The sequence below is a fragment of the Amphiura filiformis genome, unplaced genomic scaffold, assembly GCF_039555335.1.
Source record: "Amphiura filiformis unplaced genomic scaffold, Afil_fr2py scaffold_337, whole genome shotgun sequence".
Lineage (NCBI taxonomy): Eukaryota > Metazoa > Echinodermata > Ophiuroidea > Amphilepidida > Amphiuridae > Amphiura > Amphiura filiformis.
The window spans coordinates 9,444-33,031 of record NW_027305801.1 but is presented as its reverse complement, the minus strand read 5'-3'; the positions used below and the strand labels follow the sequence as shown (position 1 = coordinate 33,031).

Here is a 23,588-nt window from a genome sequence, read left to right as displayed (position 1 = left end):
GGAGGAATTTGTGTTGGCGACTGAATTAGCCTGTAAACACCTACCGCTGGCCGATGGAATTCAACTTCGTGCAAAAATAGCGAGCACTTTAAAATCATCAAAAGTGCCGGAGCAGAATGTCACCAAAGAAGAAAGAAAAGCCATCAAAGATCTTAAGAAAGCGGAGGATATAATTATTTTGCCAGCAGACAAAGGAAAATCTACGGTATTGTTGGACAAAGTTGAGTATGAAGAAAAGTGAATACCATGCTTGGAGACAAGAAGACATACGAGGAACTACCAGCTGATCCGACGGCGAAGTACAAACGAAAACTGGTTTCTGCGTTGTCTAAATTAAAGAAGGAAGGTAAGATCACCGAAACTAAGTATAAGCAACTGTACCCCACTGCCGAAAATGTTCCTAGGCTATATTGTACGCCAAAAATACACAGGCCAAATACCCCTCTGCGCCCAATTGTAGATTACACGGCGACGATTGGTTACAGCACATCTAGATGGCTGGCGGATATACTAGGTGGTTTAGTCGGCAATACCCAACATCATGTGAAAAATTCCAAGCAGTTAGCTGAAGATCTGGCTAAAGTGGTCATCGAGGAAGAAGATATTCTTAATTCACATGATGTGGTTAGTTTATTTACCAACACGCCAATTGACCAAGTGTTAGAGATTGTGAAAAATAGACTTGAGAAGGAAAGCTTGCTTAGAGAGTACAACAGAGATACAGGGTTCAAAATAACAAGTGAGGATGTCGTGCATCTATTGGAGTTCATATTGACCACCACCTACTTTACTTTCAAAGGCAAAATATATCGTCAGCTCTTCGGTACGGCGATGGGCAGTCCCGTAAGCCCGATAGCGGCCAACATTTTTATGGAAGCCTTGGAACAACAGGCCATCGCTACTGCTCCGCTTGATTGTAGACCGAAGCTATGGCTCCGATATGTCGACGACATTCTTGAAGTTATTCAAAGAGACAGTGTTCAGCAACTCACAGACCACATCAACCAAGTAGACAAGTCTGGCTCCATCAAATTTACCTTTGAACAAGAATCGCAAGGTCAGCTTCCATTTCTAGACACCTTAATTGTGAAGAAAGATGGAACGGTGAAGTTGTTGGTATATCGCAAGCCTACGCATACCGACCAATACCTCAACTACCAGTCGCACCATCCATTACATCAGAAACTGGGGTGATTCGCACGTTATACAACAGGAAAAACACCATCGTGACGGAAGATGAGGACAAGGTTGAGGAGGAAAAGAAAATCCAGGAAGCGTTGCAAACATGCGGTTACCCTAAGTGGTCATTTGGAAAAGTTAAAGACCAGATGGAGAGTGTCAAGCCAAAGAAATCGGTTAAAAGACTGATGACAGCACCAGAAGCCGTGGTATGGTCGTTCTACCATATGTGAAAGGAGTTACAGAAAGGGTGTCAAGAGTGATGAAGAAATACAATGTCTCTACCGCGATGAAGCCACACAACACGCTCCGCAGAGAATTGGCCCGCCCGAAGGATAAACGTGATCCAAACAACTTGACCCAAGCAGTCTACAAGATCCCCTGTTTGAACTGTGACCTTTCCTACATAGGGGAAACTGGAAGAAAATTTGGTACACGACTTGACGAACACAGGAAAGAAGTGGAGAAGGTTAACAGTACAGTTACCACCAGAGCCGGTAGAAAAGAGTCTCTCACAACGGTAAACAAGTCTGCAATAACAGATCACGTAGTCGACAAGAACCATGTTATTGGATGGGGGACGCTGAGATCATTGGCACGGAACAAGAACGATTTACACGCTGGATAAAGGAGGCTATAGAAATTAGAAAGAGGGGGGCACCACCATGAACAGAGACGACGGACAGTATCAACTCTCACACATCTTTGATGAGTTTCTAGAACTGGGTTCAAGAAAATCCCCAGATGGAAAATCAACTGGCAACACCAAGACCTACGCTGGAGATACATCTAGCGTCGGTTGCCAGTAGGAATCACTCATCATCATCAAGTGTTGACAAAGGCAACAGTGTTGCTGAAACGTACACAAAGTAAGTGCAATTTCTGGATCAGATATCAAGAACTTTGGTTACTGAGTTTACTCTGGTTTCAGTTAATAAGCAACCAAAAATTTACAAAATAGGGTATTCTAAAGGAGTTCCATTTTTTATATCCTTTCAAAGTATATACCCATGTTGAATTGTTGACCAAAATATTTTCTTTGCAAGTTTTAAGTGGCTGTAGTTAGTGAAATATACACACTTACTTTCTGAGAAGTGAATACAATGGGTTGTCAATAACTATATGTCTATTGTGGATGTGTGAAACTTTAACTGTTAGATTTGTTGAGAATCTGTTGAAAAATCTATTCAGCACCATAAGTACATTATTTGAAATAAAATAGTACAAAATAAAATAGTGATACAAACTGCACGAGGATGAATAGATTTACTCATTAGCTGGTTAATATCATTTATACTATAAGCTATAATTAATAGCTCATTATGCATTTTGCTGATCCTAGGGGATCTCTTTTTGGTTTATTTGAGATTCCTTTCTGAACATTATGTTTGTAACTTGTACTTTTTTTTATCCGCTTGCGTGGTGCAGAGAATGGTAATAAATATATAGACTGTGTCAAGTCATAGAATTGTATGATTTACTATTGTAAGAAAACATGCACAATTGAATGTTTTCGCCCATTTTCCCTAAAATTGTAAAAGTACTAAAATTTGACTTTTATTGCAAGTTAGACATGTTAGAACTACCTAAAAGATTAGGTTCATTTGGCAAATTAAAAAGTAAAATAAATAGTAATTTTATTGGAACATTGGGGTTAAGTAAAATCATCATGTGACAATGTTCTAAATCATCAACGACATTGTCTTTTTCGTGAGTGATATTTACCGGTAGTATAATATTTGTGAATGGCCAAAGTGAAATACAATATTTTTCTTGAAACTTGCTACACGAATGCTTATCACGACTTTTATTATGTAGGGCAAAATACTATAAAGTATCCACACTCATTATGTCAACCACAAGGTTAGCCATTACTTCGGATACTTCCAAACACTTATTCTTAACAAATAAACATGCTCCAACATGCAAAAGGACCAAATTTGGGGAAATTCACAATAATAATTCCTTTAAAAAAGGAATGGGGCGCCCAATGTGAGCTTGGACGTGATATGGTGAATTCCATGGCATGGTGTTTAGATTTGATATTATAATGATCTACTCAGGAAAGAGTAGAAGATGATCAAATGCAAATGTGTTTGATTGGGGAAGGTGTATCACAGGACCTTTTTGGATGAAATAAATTGAATTGGAATGAAGCTGTTGTGTCAATTTGCGATTATGTGGGGTGGTGGAGTTCTGTTTTGAGGCATATTGTAGTGATGATATTGCTTCTACTTGCTAATATACTGAACATCTAATAGAGACGAAGGATAAAAACATTTACAGAACATTCATTCTTCATAAAAGTAGCTATGGGTATACAATGTTTACAAGATAAGAACGTTAATATTTTGTACATGAACGTAACGTCTTTGATACATAGTTGTTAACACACTGAAATTCTGACTAGAGATTTACAATTTGATGATATCCAAAAGAATACTTAGCATTGAAGAATTTACAAAAATTACAGAACTTTCATTTGTTAACATACACGTAGCAATGATTAACAATGTTGAAAATATAAACGTAACGTTTTCTTCATAAACGTAACATCCTCGACACATCTAGGATCCGCATAATTTGTTGATTAATGTCATAAACAGTCACAAAAGATTTATGGTCTGATCATTTTATCATTTTAAGAGGGAACCGATATTGCATTTGGAAGAACCAGGCTTTTCAATAACTATCAAAACTGCTGGGTACCAAACTTTTTGATACAGCTTGTATAGTAAAATGTTCTAATTTCCATGCAAAAGAACTTGGCCATAATTTTCAATTACACCATGCAAATAGATAAGACCTTGGTAAGATAAGCATGTTAATTGTTATGTCACTATCACTATCTTGATCTTGATAAGATGCCTATTCATACACTGTACCATGCTGTAGCTATTTAAACAAGGACAACTAATACAACATACATGTGTACATTCATTGAATTACTTTGAAACTTTGGGTACAAAAACTCATACTCCGCAAGTTATGTTAAATTTTGCACTATGATTGTTTATTTAAGGTTATTGGACTATGCCATTGAGATTAGGCTATTGTGGTCCATAGTGTTGGTCACCGTCTATCGGGTTCTAAGAGGCGGTAAACTGGTTTAAGCCCGGTACAAAGGTCACGGTTAATTTGGTGTTTTTATAAGTCCATTAATTTTGTATTTTAAACAAAGAATATACGCACAAGATTTTATCCCGTGCATATCAGAAAACAATATAAAATCAAATATAAGCAAATTGTGGTTTTATTTCTAAGCTGGGCATAATTTTAGCAAAACAATTGCGAAGTAAATATAGCAAGAGTGAAATTAGAAGCTTTTCACAAAGTCATGCCTATAGGGTGGCGCCCGCTTAGACACCGGTATTTTTATGCTACCCAAAGTGCATAAGGAAGTTAAAGAGCCTAATCAGGTTTTTATAGGTAGACCGGTAGTTAGTTCATGCAGTGCCCCGCTAAATAGAATAGCGGAATTTTTGGACTTTTACCTCCTTCCAGAGGTCAAAAAATCACCAGCATATCTTAAAGACACAGCAGATACAATTCGAAGAGTAGAAATTTTAGTTTTGCCTGATGACGTCATTGTAGCGAGCATAGATGTTGTTAGTATGTTTACTGTTGTGCCGCAGGAAGAAGCGTTAGAAATAGCTATGGAAACATTAGCGAAAATAAATCCGCTTTCTTGTGACCCTCCGATGCCTAGTTTGGCGTTTATGAGGAGAATTTTGAAACTTGTTTTATACCGTAATGCGTTCGAGTTTAACGGTAAATTCTACTTACAGATAGCTGGTTGTCCTATTGGACTAAAATCAAGTCCTAGTTTATGTTGTTTAGTAGTGAATAAGATAGTCCAGAAAATCATGAATTTGGACAAGAATGTAGTCTCTTTCCATATTTATATGGATGACTCGCTCCTGATGTGGTCAGGTACCATGGAGGAGCTTGGTGAGTTCATAAGAAAAATTAATGACATGCACCAAACAGTCAAGTTCACATATTCGGCCTCGAAAGAAGAAATACAATTTTTAGACCTTGTGATATACAAGGGAGAAAGATTCAGGACCTCTAACATCTTAGATGTAAGATGTTATATAAAAACCACAGAAACATGGTGTTATTTGGATAGAAATTCTTGCCATAGTCCCTCAGTGTTCAAGGGATTTATAAAAGGCGAGCTAATTAGATATGCACGTAACTCAAACAATTTGGAAACATATGAAGAAAAGAAGTCAGTGTTCCAAGAAAAACTCCTGGCAAGGGGTTATAGCTTTCAGGAAATTGAGAAAGCTTCTCATGAAGTAGATTTTGAAAACAGACAAGGGTACATTGCGGAAAAACAGCGTGATGTCAAAATACCTTTGGTTTTCAAAACAAGCTATTATCCGCATATAGAGAGTAAACATGTTAAGAATGCATTACTGAAACATTGGGAAATTATTTCAGAGCATCCAGAATTGAAACGCATTTTCCCAGAAGTTCCTATTTTGGCATATAGTAGAACGAAGAATTTGTGTGATTCTCTGGTTAGAGCAAAATTACCAGTTTCAGTTGATGATGATCAGAATGATGAACCCGATTCCCGCCGGGATCCCCTAACTTGCTCATGCTGCAAGATTTGCTTCTAGAGAACAGAGGGTTCAATGATGTTTGTTTTGAAAATGAACATCCACCTCTTGCTATGCCAATGTTTGAGATATTGGATGAAGAGGAATATTCTGATAGAGGCATTGAATCACAGGAAATTGTGAATTCAGAATAAAATTTACAAAGTTACAAATTAGACCTATATAACAACAGAAACGTTGAACATGTTTAATAAGGAAAGTTACTGTGTACGCAGTTAAGAATTGCTTCCTTGAATTAGTTGTTAGTGTGGTATTTAATTCTTCTTGATTTTGGAAAGGAAAGAAAGAAGAAGAAGGCCATGATAGTCGGCAAGTTAGCTGACCATAGGAAACTTTAAGTTTTCTTTTGTCCCCCCAGATAGTCTAATTGAAGACTAGCCGTGGCATAGGGCTTTAATTTGAGTACCTGGACGGTTTTTTCTAATTTTCCGGGAGGCAAGTTAGCTGACCGAGGTGTACGCACAGAAAATTTGGGCAGGCTACACTTTATTATAAATAAGTACGGGAGACAGTAGTCATTCCGAGGTATAGGATCGACTTTAGAACCTCTACTTTTTTATATATTAAAATATGCAAGAGTCAAGAGAATTCTTGATTCAAAGCAGTGCAACTGATGAAGGACATGAGTCCAGAAACGATCGTCTTGCTAGCTGCTTGTTTAGCAATTCATATCTCTTTTGAGATATGGAGCAACCTCTCTAGGGGTTGATAGTTAGCATAATTTTGAATAATTGGAATTTAATTAATGTGAATTTCCCCTATTTTCTATACGGCCTGTGATATTATTATATTTAGAAATATAATTATATCTTGGACACATTTTGGATATATTTTGAAAATTTGGATAGATTTTATTTTTATTGTATATATTTCTTTTACAGTTACTTGGATTAAGTTTTATACTGGATATTTTAGTGTGAACCTTTATAATTTTTGTGGAATATGATCTTAATTTTTAATTTTTAATTTTAGTGAAACTATTTCCGCGTATAAAAATTACAAAGCTAATTAGCATGAAAAATCATGATTGGTCAATTTTATAGATTTTTGATTGGCCATATCCGCGGTCCAATAGGATTGCTCACTTTACCAACCAATCAGCGCATTGAAGTACTTTTGGCATTATGAATATAAGGTGACGCATTTGATCAAAAACTTTAATTCTCTCTCAGTATGAGCAGACAATTACCGTTCGTGAATAAGTTATCACTAAAGAAGAAGATGTCAGGTTCTCAGACTTCAATCTCCAGCTCGCAATCTTCTCAGGTGCAAGGTCCGGAAGGGCAGGTGCCGAGTTTAAGTCAAAAACAGGTGCAAGGGTCGGAAGACCAGGTGCCGGTAAACGAATCTCTGACTGTGTTTGTGCCGTTAGGGCCAACCCAGGACTCTCAGTTAATTGCCCCGGGTCAGAAAGAGCGCTCCGATGTCCCCCCACCACCATCTATTAAGATTCCGGATCAAGAGCTTTCGAAGCACAATCTTGCGTTTATTTTTGATTTAATTCACATGGTGGAAAGGAAAATAATTGGTTTGGCAATTCTCGAGGAAAAGATGACCAAGCTATCAAAAATGCTTGACGGTCATCTCGAGATTCCGGTGGAGTTTTGTGCGGTCAGGAAACTCCCCAGCCTACAAGAGTGCAACTTCTCAGTCAAGATGAGGGCTGAAGTTGACACTCTTTTTCGGAAACATGATTTAGAGTATATGTCAAATTAATGAAGGAAGACCTGGAAAATAGGGTCATTCCGGAATTCGAAATTGAAATTGATGAGGCTATGACTGCAGCTAGGCGAAAGATAGATGCAGGTAGCCCGGTTTTAGAGTTGGGCGCCGCACGTCGTTTGTTCGAAGAAACGTGTGAGAAAAGGAGGGTTGACAGAGTCAAATTTTTAGAGCAAAAACGATTGCCTAGCAAGAGCAAGAGTCAACATGAGACGGGTAATAAGCCTTCCAAGAGAAGCAAGAGAAAAGCCTAAGAAATAGGAGGTCATTGGGTAGCCTAACCTAAAAGTGTGTGTGTATGGGGGGGGGGGGTCATCCGGTATATTCGACTTCAGAAAACTTAGGGCCTGACATCGTTCGGGGGGGGGGCACTCCCATATATTGACATACACCATGTGCCCATGAAATGACCCCGTTATTTTTTGCAAATCCTACACCCAATGACCCGTTCTTTCAGTAGCCTACACTGAATAACCTCCTTTTTGAACAATAATAGTTAGCCTTCAATATTTAAATTTCGACGCATTTTGAACAAATTAATGAGTTTTGTCTTTTTTGTACTGTAAAATTGGGTAAAAAGCTATTTTTGATTGTTAATGATGTGACATTTTGGGCCCACCCATACACAATCACCCCGTTTTTAACATTGCCAACACCGAATGACCCCCTTTTTCTGAAAATTTCTGCACTGATATACCTCTAGTTTCATACGCTGGTGGACACAGGTACGTCTCTTTCTCATATTCGAATGCTCCCCAGGTAACTAATCGATAAAAGGTATAAAACGTTTTTATATTTATGATTCAGAAAAAATTTATGCAAAACATATAAGTGTGAGTGACAAAATATTTGCCAAAGTGTTTACCACGACCATTGTTTTAAATTTTGTAATTTTGTAGTGTTTTTTATTATCAAACGTTTAAAAAAAGTTTCCATGACTTTTATCACCCGACATTTTAATGTTATCAAAACGTTTTGATTGACATGATCAAAGCCAAAACACGTTTATAGCACTCCGGTAATTATTTGTGAAAACATTGTTGTGCTGCCCCTATAATAGTAGGCCTATGGTCACATCATTTACACTATGTAATACATAGAATTGTCATGTTAAAGTTCAGTTTCCTTCCAACTTGTGGGGGGGGGGGCCTTACAAATTACATTCCCATACATTAAAGTACGTTGTCACGTGGCATAAACTTGGGTACCTTAGTGTTACATCCCCGGGGAGAGCACTCGAAATGGAAGTGACGGGGATGTGCGGACACGACTTAAAAAGTAGGGGTCATTTGGTGACAAAATAAATAAAGAAAAATTGGGGTCTTTCAGTGAGAGAACAAAAAATAGGGGGTCAAGTTTGGTGAGGATGATAAAAGATGGGCGGGAATAGGGGTCATTAAGTGAGAGCATTCATTTTTTTTTTGGGGGGGGGCATTCAGTGAGAGTATTTAGTCCTAAAAATGGGGTCTTTCAGTGAGAGCATATATTTTTGAAAATGGGGTCATTCAGTGAGAGCATATTTTTCCTGAAAAGGGGGTTTATTTAGTGCGGGTCATTAGGTGAGAGCAAAATGAGTAAAATAAAAAGGGGGTCATTCAGTGATAGGTGGTTTGAAAATGGGGGTCAATGTGGCCGCTCATCCCCGTCACCTATTTTTAGGGAGTGCACCCCGGGGTTACATGTCACAAATTGTTGACGATCAGAGGTGATGTGGCATAAAGTGCTGTAACATTTTTTCCATAAAGTAAAAGTACATAATTATTTTCGGAAAGCTTATAATACAGGAATAATAACTTTTTTTTAGTTTCAAGTTGATATACAGGGTCGCCCAAAATATATAGGGGCCTACAGGGTGAAACAAAACAATAAGTGCTTGAAAACTTGTCCATGTAATTTTTTTCACTTTAGTAATCATTTTAGTAATAATAGTCATATTATACATTTGAATAGTATTGTTACCCCAGTTTAGTATTAACGGATGGGTAGGGTTTTATTGTAGTTGATGACCTGTGTGACAGTAAAACATTGACAGCAAGATTTAGTTGGTTGTACTCTTCATCCGTAGCTAGTATTTAATGATGTTAACCTAATCATATAATAACATGTTCAAATGCTTACTTAATATGATTATCAAAATAGTTACGTTCATTTAAGGTTTCCAAATATATCTCTAAATAATCGTGATCATGAAACTAGTTTAATTAAGCCTAATTAATTCCAAATGATATCATTAAATATGACGATAGTATTGATTATCAACTAATTGTTCAAAACATAACATATATGCAAGTCAAGTAATTTAGGATGTTATAATTAATTATGCATTCGAATTTCTGGAGCAAAACAATAACTTGAATATGAAATTTGTATTAATTACTCATATTAATGCTAAATCCAAACATATATAAGTTAAAAGAAATCTTAATCATGATTGATAATTTATCAAAGGAATTTGTAAATTTAAGTATCTCAATCTTAAATATAAATACTAAATATTCATGCTTCTTATTTCCTTAATAATAATTTCTTATTACTCACATATAAAGTTATATTCACTATCTAGACATAATAATTAATATAATAGCATAAACTACTACTTGTCTCTAATTATGGTCTTTCTACATGTATTCTGTTACTCTGACATCATCACTGAATTTCTTATTTACAATAACATCACTTCTTATGAGTTATATTATCCTGCCACACTGTACACCAATATATAGAGAAGTTCCAAGCTAAAATGCAAATCCCTTCATAATATGACAATTTAACAAAAGACTAAATTCCACTTTTTAACCATCTTCAAATAAACTACCTAGCCTTTTATTTGCAAATCTTATTGAATTAAGCATGGCCAAACGAGTTTCAATAGAAAGTGAAGGTCTCCTCACTATGCATGGTTGGGTGTTTTCATATTGCTTAGATAACACTTTGTGACTTTCTTACATAATCTGAACAAAAGTCCTAGATGAAGTTCTGACTAGACAGGACTTTTGGGTGCTAATTATGGCAATACTATTAACCTAATATCTCCTAATATGGCCTATATGTAATATAGGTAGGCCGTATATACAAAATACATTACACTTAGATATTTTGTAAGTGTCTAAAATCTAAACTAAACAATACTTTTATCTTATCAAATTAATGATAAATCTACATCTAAATGCAAAACTGATAATATCTTTAAACTGATAACATACCTCTTTAGGTGAGCGCAAGATCATCTCAGAACATAATTATATTCCATGTAGGCGGTAACAGAAGATCTTTGTCTTTAAATTTCATCTTTCTTCATAATGCCAAAATACCTTATCTTAAATCTTACCAACATACCTGTGTGACAGTAAAACATTGACAGCAAGATTTAGTTGGTTGTACTCTTCATCCGTAGCTAGTATTTAATGATGTTAACCACTGATGCAGAGAACAACAAAAGAACTCTTGTGTCGAAGGTCACACAGGCTATACCAAAAAGTTTTATGGGGGTGGCTCTTTTCATGAGCAAATCAGGCTGTTACACCATAATGACGAAGCTTTAGTTTAAGTTTTGCCTGACGTGCCAAATTTATATAAAATATTATGATAACTGTTTATGTACCGTGGCCAAGTATTTTAAAACAAATGGATAGGCCTACTCCAGAATTACAGGGTGTTAATAGTAACGCAGCAGTATAATTATGGCGCAGCACCACGTATACATCTTCGAGGGGGCACTCATATGTAAAGGTACGGGTATGTGTGACGGTCAAGGGGCCCTTTTCAGGCTCTCTGGCAGTTATTAAGCCCCACATTTGGATCTGCTCCAGTTCTTTGAGGTTTTAGCTCTATACCGTATAATTTGGCCATATTTTCAGTTCATCAAGTACCTATAGTCCACGAAAATCAGTTCCTACCAGGATTTATGTTAAGTGCTCACCCCTCCCCCGGATCTTCTTGTTATACCGTCATGACTAAATCTGTGTCTGTGTCAAATTTGACATTTTTTGCTATTTAACTTAACTTGCTCGAGTTTGGCATTATTCAATTATGACAATGTTAAATTTAAAAACACTTATTTCTATTTGTGGAAAAAAATGTGCAAATCCATTGCTTTCTCGATCATATAAATACAACTAAACATAACTAAATAACTGGCGTGGTTGAGGAAAATAAGCTGTCATATTATAGGCCTGCCTTTTGAATTTTGACAATAGATCACACCGTTCCAGAAGTATAAGAATTTTGCGAAAATAAGAGATCATGGCAACAATGTCATATGCAGTGGAATCGGCAGCATCTTGGCTAACCGAAAACTTTACATGGTTTCTCTACTAGTTTGCGCTCAAACGTTATGCTCAAAAAACTAAATCGTTCAGAAAACGAGTTGGGCCACGTTTGGCATTTTTGCGCATAAAGCTGGCATTTCGTAAACCCGACTTTCATGATTAACAATTGCATTTTTGCTTTTCAAAAAAAAAAAGTAGAATCAGAAATATCTTGGCTAACAGAAAATCGTTACTTGGTGTCTTAATTTCGTAGTTTCCGTTCAAACGCTATGTCCGATTTTACTCAATCACCCGAGTTGAGCCACTTTTTTGCCAATTTCGTATATCATGTTTGTACCGCGTAAAAAGAAATCTCATGCTTATCGTCAAAGATCTCAGGACAAAGCAAAGGTTTTCAAGTTTTTCTTTCACTTAGTTGACATTAGCGGATAAATAATATGATATTTATTTCAAGATCATAATACCACTTCAAATGCCCCAATGTTTAAATTTGCCTATCTTAAGAACACCGGCCAGATGGTTTATATGATTCAACTCAATTCTCGCTATTCGCAATAAGGGCGCCGCCAGCGGTTTGCGATGATCGTGATGTATCATGGGATGTAATCGTAATGTATCATGGGAAAAGGTCGACATCCAAGTCCGCGCAATACGAATATTACCAAGCTATTACATTAGAACACGTGACAATATTTTTTAGTTTGTCAAAATAAAGGTGTTACACGCGAATCGATACTCAATAATACTTAATAATGTGATTTGAAATGTGCACAATTAATTTTTTCTCTATCGATTTGCGTGTAATACCGTTATATTGACAAACTAAAAAATATTGTCACATGTTCCTATGTAATAGCATGGTAATATTCGTATTGCGCGGACTTGGATGTCGACCTTTTCCCATGATACATCACGATTACATTAAACCGCTGGCGGCGCCCTTATTGCGAATAGCGAGAATTCAATCACTTCTGCTATACACAATTAACTCTAGAACTACTGACTATGAAGGAGGGGGGCGGGGATATGAATATATTTATAATGAGGAAAATGCTATACATTGTTTCCTCATTATCAGCATTTTTATCTTGAATTATAAAATGTCATTTGTAACGACTAAATTTAATTTGTCAAATAGGATCACCTTTTATGGCGAAGTAATCTTTTCGGTGACAAAGAGTTATTTACTGTGACAAGTGAATATCTTTTGTGTTCTCCTCGAGAAATAATGGGATTTCTCAAATCACCGCAGATCAATCATCCAGTTGCTTCAAACTCAAAGTTGTGTTTTCGCAGTTTGGCACTTATGTAGGTCATACTCTATGCTCCTCTTTTGGCGATCTTGTACCCGATGACCCTCCTTTTACAGTTTATTACCCCATGTGGTCCCCTTTTGTTGAAGTTCTTTTATTCAGATTGTATACTGAATGACCCCATATTTACATTTTACCTGAAAGCACCCTACTTTTAGCATGGCATAGGCACATTCCGGTCATTTTAGATAGGGCGTGCCTCCCCCAAATGGCCCGGTTTTTTTTTATATATATATATAACATTGGCTTAGGAAGATTTTCATCATGGGGGGAGGGGGGCTGAAAATTGAAAACATTTTGATGGGCCACCATGGGGGGGGGCCCGAGGGGGGTTTCCCCTTTCGGAAACACCCACTTTCCTACTATTTTATCATAATTTTTAACTTCACCTGGGGATTATTGGGGGGGCTGAAAGGTATTCCAGCCCCCGCACCAAAATTATTGAGGGGGCTGAGCCCCCGCAAACCCCTGGTTCCTAAGCCTATGTATAATACGCCAATACAACATGTTGTTGGCCTTAGTGTAATCAAGCTTGCCGCAACGCCGCACACCGCAATTTTCGCAATTCTGGTGCCCATTAAAATAACACGGACCAAACCTAGTAAGGAAAAAAATGGCAATGCCCTTTGTCGTGGTAGCTGATACCCTATCATCTTTTTGTTGGGAAATAAGCACTGGCTCTGCACTGCACTCGGTATGATACGTGTGATGATGATCTACTTGCCTTATTCAACTTCAAAGAGTAACCAGGCCAAACTTATGTGCGTCTTTTGTAATTAATTGTAAGATGTTTGTCTTTATTTTCACCGACTACCTCATGCTGATAAATAATTTTACTAGTTACTTTTTTTGGACCTTAACTAATATAATCTTTCAGATGTTTGTACAACTTATGATCCTGTAGACGTGAAACGTGTAAAATTCACAGTATAAATATATACATGTAGTGAATAAAAATTAGACCGTACTGAGTACATGTGTAACTGTAAGCCTACCCTACCAGGCAGAAGTAGGTCCATTCATCACCAGCAAATGAAAATACAAATTGATTAAAAATAGAACAGTTTAAGAAATGAGAACATCTGCCTTAAAAAGCTCTATAATGAAGTTTTAAAAATAGATCATGCTAATGGAAGTGTTTTAACTACAAAATGCTTGATCGATCGATCGACCAATCAATCAATCAATCAATCAATCAATCTACTGAGTTTGGCGAATTGGTAAGGCTAAAAACTTCTACGTTTTACATTATTTCGGAAAACGGATTTTTTTTGTTGTATTTCATGCCCGAAATCGGGCTTTTATTTAAATCATTTCATGCGTTGCAAATAAAAACAGTACAATAATAATACAAGCACAAAAAGAATATACAAAAAGAATATACAATACAGATATGTTTTATTGTTTTAATATAAAACAATACAATATTCTATTCCAGTACACTTTTATGGAGTTAAGGATTTAAGTCGGCACCACACCCCCTTACAAACCCGTGACCATCCTTGCATTCCTCTCAACAAATTTGGAGAAAAAATGCAAAAATAGGCACAAAATTAGCCAGGGGTGCAGCACCACTTTAACGGTATACATAATATACAATACAATAAAGGGTACTAAAATACCCAAGATATAATGCATCACAACAAGTTCCAGACAAGCATATAAATGGGGTCATGAAATTAATATGAATTTTCAACAAACAAATTCTAGTACACTTTTATGGAATAAAGGATTTAAGGCGGTACCACACCTTCTGACAAAACCGTGACCATCCTTGCATTCCTCTCAAACAAATTTGTAGAAAAATGCAAAAATAGGCATCAAATTGGCCAGGGGTGCAGTACCACCTCAACCGTATACATACAATGCAATAAGGGCAAACTGAGATATCCCAGATATCATGCACTACAACAAGCTGAGAAAGGGATCCCACTTTTTAAAATGTAAATCCAACTTCAATTTTCTTTGTGCACAAAAATGTTCAAGCTTCAAGGTATCAACAACAATATTTTTGAAACCATTAAAAGATAGCTTAGACTGCTCACATCTACACTTGTAAATATATCTTCTAGCAATGAGCATAATTTGATTAATACCTGCCCAGTAATTAACATTTGTATCCAGTAAACCAAATACTTTACTAAATTCATCGAACTCAGGTATGAAATCAAAATAAGTCTGAATACTTTGCCAGAAAGAGTTCACAATATTACAACTACCAAAAAGATGTACAATGGTTTCCTTCTCTGTTTTACAAAAGACACATTTATCATTGTCAACCAAACCAACTTTGCACAGCCAGTCATTAGTTGGCAAAATGTTATGAGTAATTCTGTACTGAAGCCATCTTAATTTCACATCTAGCGTAGCTCTGAAAGGCATTAAATACAACTCGCAACATTCGGCTTCGGTCATATTATAAACTCTTTTTAATGAAAATTGGCTAACAGGATCAGTTTTAATGCTATCAATATATGACTTATAAACATCCCTGGACTTCAGTTTCAGAAGTGGAACACTTCCTCTCGATAAGTTGATCACTATGCCTAAGTCCTCTGGAAGGGTCGTCCCCTCCTTACGAATCATGTCACGCCAACTTTTTGGAATTGCATTAATCAGTCCAAACCATTTAAGCACATCAATTCTATTATAGTTATCACCCATCCTGTTAGCAAAATTCTTAAAATTGCCTTTGTCATCAATGAAATCGTAAATTGTATGGAAGCCTGCTTCCTCAAACTTAGAGTAGTACACCGACTTTTTACCAATCAGAATACGCTTATTATTCCAAATCACTTGTTTGCAAACCTCGATAGCATTTTTGGCTCACCTGAATTAAACTTTGACCATAATTTGAATGCATTCAAATAGAATGGGGGAATAATTCCTGATAGTGTTCGAAAATCAAAATTACACTCCAGAATACCTGTGCCACCCAGGTTTCTTAGATAAAATATTAAGATACTTTTCCAACCAGATTTGTTTGGCACAATTAGTCTCTTAAGCCACATAACAGATTGTGTTTTGATTTTTGCTTGTAAGTCAACCATTTTCAAACCACCTTCATCTAATTCTCTACACAAAACAGACCGTTTTATTTTATCTGGGCCATTCCAGATGAACTTGTAAATAATATCATTAACCTTCTTTTGAATACTTAATGGCATACCAATCATTGCTGAAGTATAGAGAAGTTTTGATAAACCAAATGTTTTAATCACCAAGATTTTGCCAATTGCTGTTAAATCTCTCTGTTTCCATAAATTTAATGTACATTCCAGAGATCTTATTCTATCATTGTAGTTCAGATTTATCACCTCTTTTTCCTCATATGCAAAGTAAATTCCTAAGATTTTTACAGTCTTAGTCCACTGTACATCCAGCGGTTTGTTTTTATTATCCCTGACACTTCCGATCCACATTGCTTCGGTCTTATTATTATTTACTTTTAAACCAGAACATGACTGAAACTCCCTTAACACTTTCATAGTACATTTAACTGAATCAATATCCTTAACAAATAGACACATATCATCTGCATAACAAGGCATTTTCACCTGTGTACCTCGATCGCTAGGATCGATTTGAATGCCCACAATGTCCTCATTATTATTCATCTGAATACAAAGGACTTCAATGGCCAAATTAAAGAGCTGACAGCTCAGGGGATCACCCTGTCTAAGACCACGATTAATGGGGAAATACCCGGTCGACACACCATTATTCATAACACAACTTGTGATATTATTATAAAAAGTATCAATCCATTTCTGAATAGAACTTCCAAAATTAAACTTTTTCATTACATGTTGCATAAATTTATGATCTATTGAATCATATGCCTTTTCAAAATCTATACACAGTAAAATTCCAGGGATGTCTCTTTCTTTAGTAAAATATAAAATATCAGCCACAGTTCTTACAGCATCCCCAATATATCTACCAGGGACAAAAGCAGATTGGTTACAGCCGATTAATTTTGGAGAAACCTTAGCAATCCTTTCGGCAATGACTTTTGACCCAATTTTCAAATCCACATTAAGCAAAGTAATGGGTCTATAATTCTCCACCTTACGTTTGTCTTTATTTTTTTTCAAAATTAATGTTATGACACCATGTTTTTGAGAATTTGTTAATTCACCCAAATTATAACTTGCATTCAAGCAGTCAACAAGGAAACATCCAAATTCAACCCAAAAAGTTTTATAAAATAGAACTGTGAGACCATCATTGCCAGGTGACTTGCCATTTTTCATACTGCTAAGTATTTTATAACATTCCTCGATCGTGAGCTCACCTTCACAGCTCTTTTGGTCATCATTTGACAATTTGGGAATTGAATCATTAAAAAAACGTTGAGATGATGGCGAGTCAAGATCAACTTCTTTAGATGAGTATAAAGTAGAGTAAAAATGTTTAATCTCATTCAAAATATTCTTTTCATCAACACATTCTGTACTGTCTTCACTTAGCACGCATCTGATGGTGCTTTTGCTTTTATTTGACTTTTCCAGATTGAGAAAGAACTTACTATTTTTCTCCCCTTTTTCCAACCAGTCTGCTCTAGATCTTACAACTACTCCTTGGGTTACATACTCATAATGATCATCAAGATCAGATTTCAACTTCTCCCAATTAGTATTTGCTTCATCACTAGGATTGGTATTAAGTATATCTTCAGCCTGTTTGAGCTTCTTTTCCAAGTCATTAACCTTACAATTTCTTTCTTTAACTTTAAGTTTACTGTACAACTGTGTATAACAACGAATCTCATACTTCATTAACTCCCAAAGGATTCTTTGATCAGTCACATCACTATACTTTTCAATCCATTCTGATCTTTTATCTCTTAACTCACCAATAAACTTAACATCATCACATAAAGAATCATTAAATTTCCAGTACGAAGGGCCATGATTATTATTATCATTAGGTTCCAAATTAAGATGAATTGAAGAATGATCAGTATTAATTGCAGGGCAAATATCACACTTTTTAACCCAATCTTGTAAGTTCTCGGAAATAAACCAGTAATCAAGTCTGCTCTGAATTACGGGATTTCGTTGGCGCCAAGTATATTTTCTAAGATTTGGGTTTCGAACCCGCCAGATATCAATAAGGTTTAACTGATCCATTAAATTCAAAACGGCATCAACAACACAGGCTTTTTGGTGCAGGTTACCCCCGCTTCTGTCAAGATGATAATTCAACATCACATTAAAATCCCCGCCACAGATAATACATTTATCAACACTGTACAAATCAGAGAGAATGTCTTTTAATTTATTATAAAATGGCATTTGCTCCTGAGAATTTCTACACGGAGCATACACATTAACCAAAAGTATGGGGTTATTGTTCACCTTCATGTCTAAAATAATGTATCTTCCTTCGGTGTCAGTATAATTCGAAATAATTTCAAACTCCACATTGTTCTTTATCAAAATTGCAACGCCTTTGCTATGATTTGTCCCATGTGATAGAAACACATCACCATTCCAATTGTTTTTAAAGTATTTTTCCAACTCTCTTGTACTATAAGTTTCTTGTAGTAAAATGACATCAGACTGCTTTTTACTTAACCAATGAAGCACTTTCCTGCGCTTGTTTATACCTCTGATGCCTTTAACATTTAATGACATCAAATTAACTTTCAAATCAGTTATTCCAGACATTGTTGACATCATAATTATAATATGTTAATTTTGGATACCAAACACAGGTGTCCGTACGCGCACTCGCACCCTTGTTTACATTCCACAGTATTGTACAACCCATCAACTTGATGGTGAAACCAGTACATGTACATTCACTACAACCTCTGGGTAATCTGTATAAACACAACTGCACATTCATATACAACCAAATTAAAAACAACCAACACGCAACGTCTTTTTGATAACAACATGTATAAATAATATTTTCCAAGTCCATTGTCGTTTCAAGTTCCAAATTCAAATCCTTATGATAATTAGACTCGCTGAATTTCGAGCGAGTCTCGGCTAACCACCCTCGCCAAAAAAAGGCTGAAATAAAAACTCACCGGGCGAAATCAGATTTCACCTCAAACACGTTTCAAATTAAAAGAAAATGTATTATATCGGGCTTAATGAGAAAACCAAAATTGGAGGAAACAATAATTTAAAAAGAGCATTTTGCCATGGTCTCAGATATTGGTGATGATAGCATACAAGTGATAATCTCAATTACAAAGCGAAAAATTCCACCAAAGCTTACGAACAACTTTTAAACATTGTCAACATTTACCATACATTATGCAATTTTTACACAACTGACAATATGCAGATGTCACTCACATGACAAAAAAGAGTTTATATGTTCCACTCAGTCCATATAATGTTCATTAATAACTGGTAACTCATCTCATATTATAAATGAGATAATAAAGCGAAGTGAAGACACTGATTGTCGCTTAAAAGTCAATTTCTTTTAATTTAATATTTAAATACACTAACATACCAGCGATCCAGATGTCTCTTTTGTCCGTGACTCCTCTCAAAAATACAGCATCTTGTCAGTACGATCCATCGAAAAAAACTATAATTATAATCCAGCTTTGGAAAAATTAACACTGCCGAAGTTTAAAATCCTTCCAAATAATCCAAAGTTATTCTGAATCTGATGATGATGATGCTGCTAGCGTGTCTCCGGGACTCATCCGTACCAAGGCTCCGCTCTCGTCCTCGCGCAGGAGAATCGGCGGCACAACATACGGGATAAACGCTCGTCTCTTGGGGTACTTGCTCTTCAATTGCTTCTTGAGTTTCACCAGTATACTCCTTTGCTTTCTGACCGCGAATGTCACATCATCGGAGATATAGATATTGAAGTCACCCGGCCTTCCCTCCATACGAAAAGGGTTGTCTTTCAGGGCTAGAGGCAGGGGCGTAGCCAGCTTTCTTGGTCAGGGGGGGCAAAATAAAATTTTGGGGGCACAGACGAAAAAAAATTGCAGTTGCATCATACAATACATAGAGACTGTATGTCTTCGAGCTTCCCGAAAAGGGCCTTATTGGGATGATGTGCGCGCGTAGCGCGAAAAAAAATGGTATTTTACACTATTTTCGCCCATTATCCGGCTAAAAAGGGCTTTATTGTTACAATGTGCGCGCGTAGCGCGGAAAAATTTTGTATTTTACACTATTTTGGCCCTGAATTTTGCTTGAAAAGGGGCTCCTTGCCCTTTTTCTTTTCCTTTGCCCTCCTGATTTTCTCTTTCATTTTTTGTCAGAGGGCACTTTTTCTTTCATTTTTTTTTTGTCAGGGGGCACTCCCCCCCCCCCCCCTGCTGGCTACGCTACTGGCTAGAGGGGCTTCTTTCAGCGTTGTTAGTCTATCCCTGTATCTCAGAAACTTCACCGTCACTGGTCGAATACGTCCCATTCTGGGGGGACCTGTTGGCGATCTGTGGGCTCTTTCAATTTCCCACTGCCCAGCATCTTCTATTTTCATGTGCTCCACAAGAAAACGGAAAACGGATTTTTGCGTTGCGTAGAGTAAAGTTGTCCGTACCCCAATAAAACGTCCAATTTTGTTTTTGTTTACGTTAAGGGTGTCAAATTATGTTAATTAGTTTCAAAGGCAGGGCAAAGGCAGTGGCAGAACTGCATGCTAAAAATGTTAACGCCAACACAATACACTAAATGTTGACATAGCCTGAAATTGCCCTTCTGTTTTGGCATTGGTGTGAAGATACTATGCCTGTAGTCTGGATGGTCATTGAATTACCTATTATACAATCACACAGTATTATATATATATAATACCAGGGACTGTATTATGAACACCTAATTAGTCACATCAATAAAGTCACATTTACTCAAAAGGATGAAATGTCCTTTTTGGAAGATTGTCAACATCTCATAATGTCCTTTTGTAGGTCAAGATTGCCATCATGAACATCTCATATCGATAAGGGACGCACCATTTGATACTCAGTGGGGGTAGGGAGTTAGGGTCGGGGAAAGAAATTTTTGTCGGCGAATTGTTTTTGGTGGCGATTTTTTTTTTAATTTCATGCATTTATACACTACGGAGCCTCATGGGTGACATGTAACAAATATTTTTGAAAATTATCCCGAGATAATCAGGTTATCTCGGGATAATTATCGAGATAATCATGTTATCCCGGGATAATCAGGTTATCTCGGGATAATTATCCGGGATAATCTGATTATCCCGGGATAACATGATTATCTCGGATAATTATCCGAGATAACCTGACTATCCGGATAACATGATTATCTCGGGATAATTATCCCGAGATAACCTGACTATCCCGGGATAACATGATTATCTCGGGATAATTATCCCGAGATAACCTGATTATTCCGGGATAACATGATTATCTCGGGATAATTATCCCGAGATAACCTGATTATTCCATAATAACATGATTATCTCAGGATAATTATCCCGAGATAACCTGATTATCTCGGGATAATTTTCAAAAAAAAAATTGTTACATGTCACCCATGAGGCTCCGTAATACACAGTTAGGTGGGGAAAGGTTTTTTTTAGTGTTGGTGGGGATTTTTGCTCATGTAGTGGGTGAAGTTTTTTTTTCAAAAACGTCATACCCCCACCCTGAGAATCTAATGATGCGTCCCTAAGGGATGTTGGTGTAGCAAAGTGAGGAGGGTATTATAGTGAGGAGGGTATTATAGTTCAATTGTGCTAATTATAATATGGTGCAATTGCCTATTTGCCTCTCAAACCACTGAATTTTATTTACCATGAATAGGCATACTCTGCTTTTTGTGGTAATGCTATGTTATCAGCATAACTTAATAATATGAAACAGAGTGTAAGGAAATATGAATAAAATTGTTTCATCTGCAAAATGGTGTAGCCAGGACTTTTTCAGAGATAGGGGGGGGGGGGGACAAGGCAAACTTCATGCGGGGGGGTCAAATTGTCACAGATGGGCTAAAAAGTAAAAAGTACAACACATTTATCCAAAATGGGCTAACAAATAAAAAGTACAACAAGTATGTGCATACAAATCTTAAATATCTGTCAGCCAGCATACCACAGGGGGCCAAGAGGGAATTGAATAAAATTGTGTTAATCCGCTCAGTGATGTAGCCAGGACTTTTGCAGGGGGCAGCAAGGTACATTTCAAGGTGGGGGACAAACTTGGACGAAAATGGTACAAAATGGCCAAAAGGTACACCAAATTTGTCCAAAATGGGCTAAAAAGTACTGTAAATGCATAAAAATCTTAAATATCAGGACGGCCAACATAAAACAGGGGCAAGACTTCTCACGGTGGATATGATATGGTGGCAAGAAGACTTGCTTCGATCACGATGTAATTGCAATTTCAAGCCATTGATTTATATGGAAAGGATACTACAAATTATATTTCTAAATGATATATATAATCTCCTCTCATACCATTAATCACATTAAATAAAACATTTACATGTTCACAAAATATAAAAAATTTACAAACCGCGAAAGACTCTGACCGCGCAAGACGGGTGATCGCTAGTTTTTTTAAAATTTTTGTTGAAATTTTCAAAATGGAGGTATTTCCGGTTGACCTTTCAAAATGGCGGCACTTCCGGTTGACCTATGACCCGGAAGTGACCTTTGACCTGGTTTGACATTTGACCTTGGGAACCGGAAGTGGCGACGTCTCTAAAAGCCTACTTACTACTTACGAGGTATCAACTTCAATGATTTTGATTTTTTTTTAAAATTAGCGATATAATAAATTATTAAAAATTGGTATTTCTGATATTTAACAGTTCTCGAAGTAAACTTGATAAATCTATTGATAATTATGTACTCTTAAGCACATATCAATAGATTTGTAAGTTTAGTGTATGTTGCTGGGAGGAAAAGCCGTCCATAATATGAACATTTTTACTTGTGGTATTCAAGATATACATCATGATGAAATTTACCAAAAGACTTGAAAGTTTTAGGTCTTTTCGAAAAATCCCTCACGATTTTCACTAAAATCTGCACACTAAAATATAACGTGGGGAAACTATGAATGGTATTATATACTGACTTACAGTTTCGACAGCGTAGGTTTTAATGCTAACTCCTTGCTCTCGCGTTTGAAACATGTTTTAATGATTTTAATATTATGTTTGGAGCAATGTTAAGGTTTATACTCAAAACACATGAGGCCTTTAAACATGTTTACAAAGTAAGTAATGTAATTACTAAATATTTAGTGTGTTTTGATCATTACATGATTTACATCATGATTATACCATTGGAGTTATTGGCGCTGAGCAGTCAAAATAGTAATGAATTCTCAATTAATTCTTTCAATACCTTCCTCTGAATGAAATAATATTTATTGTAATATGCCTAACTGCTGGAAAGGGTTGCTAGCAAGGTAAAGTGAAAGAAACCCCAATGGCTATTTTGTCCGTTTAAAATAGAGTTCTATGGCCGACTTAAAGTCATAATTATGACGTAATTTTGTTATT

The 23,588-nt window shown here is 36.4% G+C and overlaps 2 protein-coding genes across 2 annotated transcripts; both read left to right on the top strand.

Annotated features, from left to right (window-relative positions):
- The first annotated feature begins 246 nt into the window (after positions 1–246).
- Positions 247–1,194, top strand: LOC140145501 (uncharacterized). Its single transcript, XM_072167213.1, has one exon. The coding sequence runs from the start codon at positions 247–249 to the stop codon at positions 1,192–1,194; it is 948 nt and encodes a 315-aa protein (XP_072023314.1).
- Positions 1,195–1,390: 196 nt separating this feature from the next.
- LOC140145500 (uncharacterized) lies at positions 1,391–1,807 on the top strand. The gene has a single exon (XM_072167211.1). The coding sequence runs from the start codon at positions 1,391–1,393 to the stop codon at positions 1,805–1,807; it is 417 nt and encodes a 138-aa protein (XP_072023312.1).
- The last annotated feature ends 21,781 nt before the right edge of the window (positions 1,808–23,588 follow it).